At 41.5% G+C, this 7,453-nt stretch overlaps 1 protein-coding gene across 1 annotated transcript; it reads left to right on the top strand.

Annotated features, from left to right (window-relative positions):
* Positions 1 to 6,982: 6,982 nt before the first annotated feature.
* LOC112199033 lies at positions 6,983 to 7,453 on the top strand. Its single transcript, XM_024340099.1, has one exon. The coding sequence runs from the start codon at positions 6,983 to 6,985 to the stop codon at positions 7,451 to 7,453; it is 471 nt and encodes a 156-aa protein (XP_024195867.1).

Genomic DNA, 7,453 nt, shown 5'->3' with positions numbered 1-7,453 from the left:
TGAGTGTTGTTCTAAACTTAACACTACACTGATGATGGACATAAACATTAAAGCTCTGAAAACTATCAATTCTTCTTCCCCACCGAAGTCCTATAAACTTTTTGGTTTTGTGGAAGTTCTAATTTTCCCACAAAACCGAAATGGGAAGCTCATGTCCACCCTCCTATTCATAATTTTCCTTAGTTCTATCCTCTTTGTGAGGAATAACTTCTCAACAAAACCATCACCATAGAGTTCACCAATCTCGTAACCACTTTAAAACATGATCTCCTATTAGTTGCTGAACTAGAGGGGATTTTCATTCTTGTTGTAGTATATATGATAATGTCTATCTCATGTATAGAATAGGTACTTGAGAATAAAGAGGGATGCTTAAGTGTAAAGATAGGTATAGTGACTTGTATGATAAGCTTTATGCCAAAGGGGAACAAGCATGGTTATCTCTATCATCACAGCCACAATGCCACATGAGAAAAGCTAGAAATGGAGCTGTCATCCAAGTTGTATCATTCTTTAAGCATCTCACATCTCAATTGTATTCCTATAAATACCTCCTTGAATGAGATGAATAAACACACCTTGAAAACTCCATTCTCTCTAAGGATTACTCTCTCTCTCTGTGTTTCATTTTATACTTGTCCTTAAACACGTTATCAGCACGAAATTGCTCTAGAATTAGAATCGAAATTAAAAAGAATAGAGGTAGTTCATAACCCGATCGAAGTCATTTTTTCAAACTTACAAAAAACCTCCAAACCCTAGCTCATATCAAAGCCCTTGATTCAAGAAGCCCAGAACCGGTTTCAGAACCCCCAGAACCGACCGGAAACCGCCCGAACCGGCTGCCGGAAGTTCTGAACCACTGCCGGACCGCTGTCGAGTCCTGCCGAAGTGCTGCCGAGTCCTGCCGAGCAGCTGCGCAGAAGCTGTCGACAGCACCTGCCGAGCAGCTGCGCAGCACCTGCCGAGGATCTGCCGAGATGCTTCCGAAGACCTGCCGAGCAGCTGCCGATACCTGCCGAAAGGACCTGCCGAGCACCTGCCGAAAGCTGCCGAGACCTGCCGAGCGCATCTGCCGAGCCCCTGCCTAGCATCTGCCGAGCAGCTGCCGAGGCACCTGCCTAGCAGCTGTCGACACTTCTGTCGACAGATATGTCGAGCGATTTTTCCGACAACTTTCAGGCGACTTTTCAGGTGACTTTCCGGACACTTTTCCGGCGACTTTCAGGACACTTTTCCGGCGACTTTCCGGACACTTTTCCGGTGACTTTTCCGGCGACTTTCCGGACACTTTTCCGGCGACTTTTCCGGCAACTTTCCGGACACTTTTTCGACAACTTTTCGGTCATTTCCGACAACACAATTTCAAGGTATTATTTACTAAAAGTTCCCGTTTTTGAGTTTTTACTCCTTTTTCCTCTCTTTCTTTTTCTCGGGAACTTGTAGTAAAAAGGCGGAATTATAGAAATTCACGCTAAACGAACTAAGAGCGTTCGTAATCTATGAACTAAGAGTGTTCATAATATTCGGACTAAGAGCGTCCGCAAGCATCGATTTATGAATTAAAAGCGGAATCGTGGGGATTCACTCTAAACGAACTAAGAGCGTTCGTAATCTATGAACTAAGAGTGTTTATAATGTTCGGACTAAGAGCGTCCGCAAACATCATTGTTTTGGTCTAATCCAAATATTATTGGAAATTAATTTCTTGGTAGCATAGCTCGGAAATCTTATTATTTTAGTTTTCGTGGAAGTTTAAACTCCGAAACTAATATATTTTCTCTTCTTACTCTTCAGGATGTCGAATGAACCTAGACTCGATTTTCCAATGCTTGACTCAACAGGCTCGGAATACCATGGCTGGGTAACCGACATTGAGAACCACCTCACTTCAAGAGGAATATTGCCCATAATTCAAGCTCCTAATCCAGGCCTTGTGTTCCAACGAACACCTACAAAGCATGCACAAGCTATTATCTTGATGCGACGCCACATGGATAAAGCTCTCAGATTAGAGTACATGTCGATCAAGAATGCAAGAGACATATGGGTAGCGCTAGAAGAGCGCTTTGGCAATATCCAAATTCCCTCCTCCCTGACTTGAAGATTCAGTGGAACAATATGTGCCGTGGAGGTCGCATCATAAGACGTGGTAGTAGCAGTAACCCTCCTAGGGAATATCCACAACGTGGACAAACTGCACCTCCAATGAAAGGAGACAACCATAATGACGTGTGTCATCGGTGCGGATCAATCGAGCATTGGTTCAAGCAATGCAATGCAAGTACCCAACTAGCTGAAAGCTACAAGGAGTATAGGCAATTGAGAAAGCAAGAAACCAATCTTGCTGAAGATGAAGATATCAATCTTCTGAAAATAAAGATGGTGAAGATAACCCTCTCACCACTGAGGACTTCAAAGCTGCAAATAAAGAGCACGAGGATGCCGTAGACTTTGATTAGAATAGTCCTTTAATTTTCTATTTTCCAATAACGGCAAATGTGCCGTAGTCAATAAATGACAAATGTATTGACTCTTTCTCATGTGGTGTACCCAATGAAGTATGATGTCTAGGAAAGTAATTGAGATCAGGGTATTTAAGCGAGCCTCGCTCCACCAACATCTCTCTACTTCCCTGGTCATATTTCATTGGAATTACCAAACGGATTGAGCAATTACAATTTGTATAAGTTTGATTGTATTTCGGAATAGACTTTGGAAACTTTGATGTAATCATTGACTATTTTCCGTATTAATAAAGTGTCGCATTATTATTCAATGTCATGGACATGTGTTAATTTCCGAACTTTATTACTTGAAAGATATAAGAGCCAATGGTTTTCATGTGAAAACACATTGTAAGAATGGACAAGAGTTCCTTTGCATCGCCTCTAATGACTACGAGTATTAGAGAAACTTATGTGTCGCTCTAGTGGGTTGCATGCAACCACTATTCGAGTCATTGAATCAAACCATGTCATAAGAGATAACTTATGGGATTCTGACACATATAGGCTTTGGCAAGACCGTTTGGGATATCCAGGTCATGATATGATGTTCCGTATATTAAAGACTTCACGGACATCCATTCCTCAAAACGAAAAAAGTACGAACCAAAGATTGGTCGAAAGAGTTACTTCGTTTTGCAAAGCTTGCTTTTTTTAGCAACAGATAGGATCGAGACCATCCTATGCAAAGGACACTAAATAAAATATACCATTCTTGCAAAGAATCCAAGGTGATATTTGTGGACTTATTCAACCAACTTGCGGACGTTTAAATATCTCATGATGTTGGTTGACACGCAAACACACTGATCACGTGTTGTGCCATTATCCACCTGTAAAAGCTACGTATGCTATACTCCTAGCACAAATCATATGACAATGGGCTCACCCCCTAGATTCATCCTTCAGTCAAATAGATTTGACTATGCTAGAGAGTTTACATCGAAGATTTTCGATGGTTATTGCAAAGGGACTGATGTTAGACATCACATTCCCATATACACGCCCAAAAGGTCTCGCGGACATAACTACGATGGTAGTTCAGACATTGGTGATGCGCACCAATCTTCCTATATCCGCTTGGGGTGATGCAATATCGCATACAACTATGCTAATTTCTCTACGACCTACCGCCACTCAATGTATATATGCGTTACAGCTAGTGACTGGGTACAAATATTTTGTACTTACGCACATTCGAGTGAGCCATTTATGTGCCAATTGCGCTGCCACAGCGCCTATGGTAGGTCCTTACAAATAAGTGAGCAACTTAGTTGGATTTGAGACTCCAACAATCGTCCGCCACTTAATGCCCCTGCAAGGCGATCTCTTTCCCGTTTGATTTACGGATGTCACTTTGATGAGACAGTCTTCCCATCGTTAGGGGGAGATAAGAACTCGAATGTTCAGCAGGAACGACAGGAATTGTCATGGTCTGTCCCCACTATGTCTCATCTCGATCCCTATTAAAAGTGACGAGATCACACACATTTGCTGCAAAAATGCCTGCAAGGAAGGACGTCCCTATAAGAGGACGTAGCACCACCCTACACAGAGGTAGGCAAGGCGCCAACGCCATAGAAAGTGGCACTCTGGTGTTACAGGCCATGGCCCCAGCTAAGATGCGTAGGAAGCCTGTGGATTCGAAGGATACTTTGGCACAATCCTTGGATCATCGACACTCAAAACATCCGTCTTATGAGTATCTTCCGGATTATGGTTATCGTTGGGGGACGCCTCAACGTCAAAACCTATTTCTGAGAATATAGAGCTCTATGAAAATTACACTAGTGTACATAAGACGTGGAATAGAAACTCCATCATAATTGATGATGTATTTGCGCATTTTGATGCACATGAGTTTGTTGAGATCGATGATATCGAACCACGCTCCGTTGAAGCATGAATACCAACGTAGAGAAATTTGGCCTAAATGGAAATATGCGATCCAGGTTAAGTAAGATTCTCTAACGAAGAGGAAGGTTTTTGAGCCAGTGATGCCAACACCTCCTTACATAATACCTATTGAATAATGGGTCTTCGTTAGAAAGTGTGTTGAGAAAAAGAGATGGCAATCTCGCCTTATGGCGCAAGGCTTCTCACAAAAACGCCCTGGTATTGACTACGAAGAGACATATTCTCTCGTAATGGATGTCATTGCACTCCACTACCTTGTCAGTTTGGTAGTTTCCAAATAACTGAACATGCAGCTTATAAATGTGGTCACTACGTATCTCTATGGGGATCTAGATACAGAATATACATGAAAGTTCATAGTGAAACTTTAATTACCCAAATCAAGTGGCTCTAGACCACGGAGCGCGTTTGCAATAGAGTTGAAACGCTCACTAAAAGTGACTACTTGATTGGGAAGGGATATGCCCGCGCGTTTCCATAACAAGTTTCGGATTCTATCGCGGTTGTCATGTTAGACATGATCTTCATTAGAAGCCCTTAAAGAGTTGAGGGAAACCGCTGAACACTTGAAATCCGAGTTCGAGATAAAGGATTTTGGGGGAACACGATTATGCCTCAGTTTGGAACTTGAGCATCGTGTTGATAGATGCTTAGGATTTTGACAAAGGTCAAACCTTCAAGCACCCCATAATCATTCGTAGTCTTGATCCTAAAAAGGATCCTCTCCGTCTGAAGGATGATCAGACGAAGATGTGCTAGAGGCAGAAGTGTGAATAAGCGCATTATTGTACTTGGCTCAATGCACAAGACTGGACATCTCGTTTTAACATAAACTTGTTAGCTAAAGGTATAGCTCTGCGCCAACGCGACACCATTGGATTGGTGTAAAAATATCTTTCGGTACTTGAAATGTACGATCGATATGGGCTTATTCTATCCCTATAAAGAGATGATGGAATCAGACCCATCACACACTAGAAACGCCGCCAAACGCTGGCCTGCGTTTTCTATCTCTACCCCAAAATGACATAAGTGTTTTTGGAAGGTTTTGCTGATATTGGGTATCTGTTTACCCATACAAAGGCCTCCCCAGACTGGTGAAGTGTTCACCATGGGTAAGACCGCGATATCTTGAAGGTCTACAGAATAGACCTTAGTCGCTATATCTTCGAACATTGCAGAGATTATTGCTCTTCACGAAGTAGTTCGTACGTGAATGTATATGGACTGGATCCATAGTTACGCATGTTTGAACAATTGTGGTTTGAAGTCTACCACAGATGTGCCTATAAGCATTTAAGATAATGCTGCTTATTTTGAAACAAATGAAGCAAGGCTGCATGGAAAGCGACAACATCAAGCATAAAATCAGCAATAACAGACTCTCCTCAAAAATCAATAAGAGGGGGAGATGTCTACATATATGGCCTCGAAACGTGAACAGTGTGTTGTGCTCTTTTTCCCTTTCGACCGAGATTATTTTTTATCCCACAGGGTTTTTATTACTCGGCAAGGTTTTTAATGAGGCAACGAGAGAAGCACCACGTTTGGGAGACACAAAGGAGATGTTGAAATCAGGGGGAGTATCCAGAAGCATACCCACTTGACCATCGTGTACTCTTTTTGTCCTTCGTCCAGGGTTATTTTTGTCCCAATGGGTTTTTATTACCTGGCAAGGTTTTAATGAGGCACATCTTTAGCATGGTCGCCCCACTTATACTACATCCTGAAGCTGTTTTGATTCAACATATATGCTTTTGCTCATCTTTTCCCTTCGACCACGGGTTTTTCCCACTGGGTTTTCCGGGCAAGGTTTTGTTGCAGCAACTCTATTTGCATCCCTCTGATAGACATATTATCTACTTATGATGCTGATAAGAAGACCCCACTTATCTCCGAAGCTGTGATATTACTACTCCACACTCATGCGCATTGTGCTCTTTTTCTCCTTCGACCAAAGTTGTTTTTTCCCACAGGGTTTTATTACTTGGCAAGGTTTTTAACGAGGCAATTTCGAAGCGCACGGCCTAGACAATACTATTGACATGAAATATCCAAGGGGGAGTGTTGTAGTATATATGATAATGTCTATCTCATGTATAGAATAGGTACTTGAGAATAAAGAGGGATGCTTAAGTGTAAAGATAGGTATAGTGACTTGTATGATAAGCTTTATGCCAAAGGGGAACAAGCATGGTTATCTCTATCATCACAGCCACAATGCCACATGAGAAAAGCTAGAAATGGAGCTGTCATCTAAGTTGTATCATTCTTTAAGCATCTCACATCTCAATTGTATTCCTATAAATACCTCCTTGAATGAGATGAATAAACACACCTTGAAAACTCCATTCTCTCTAAGGATTACTCTCTCTCTCTGTGTTTCATTTTATACTTGTCCTTAAACAATTCTAGCATTATATATTACCTCACTGTTGTTATTCTTTGCTCTAGCATCAGGAGTAACTTATGGTGGTAAAGACTTGTTTATCAAGGAAGTTCCATCAAGGGTAGTGAAATTATTGAAAAGACCATTTGTCACTTGGTTTACATAATTAATGCTGCTTCATCTAGGCTACTGTCTGCTTCTTATAGCATTTCTGGTTCCTTATGTTCAGTTTTTAAAACCCAAGTTCATACTGTCTGATTGCACTATACTCGTACTAATTGAAGCTGCACTTTTCCAAACTTATCTTGCTGTTGTTTGGAACTTAGCACTCATTGTTCTGAAAATCGAGGAAAAATGGGACATGGAGGAGCTAGGGAAAGCCGAACAGCTAATCAAAAGATCTAAGCTACGTGTGTTTTTCCTGAATATTCTTTTCAGAGCGTTCTCTGTTGCTGTGGTCTATGATTTGAACAAGATTGGCCTTAAAGCATTTTCAGGAAGTGAAATAATAATGCCATTGCTTGCTTTAAACTCCATGTCCTTGATGAGGATGTTGTCGCTAATGGTGTATTCAAATCAATACTATGAGTGCAAGGAGACTCATGGAGAAGAGCTTGAACTGCAAGGAAGTATGCATTGA

This window comes from Rosa chinensis, chromosome 4 (genome assembly GCF_002994745.2).
Source record: "Rosa chinensis cultivar Old Blush chromosome 4, RchiOBHm-V2, whole genome shotgun sequence".
In the NCBI taxonomy this organism is placed as follows: Eukaryota; Viridiplantae; Streptophyta; class Magnoliopsida; order Rosales; family Rosaceae; genus Rosa; species Rosa chinensis.
This window is presented reverse-complemented; position numbering and strand designations above follow the sequence as displayed.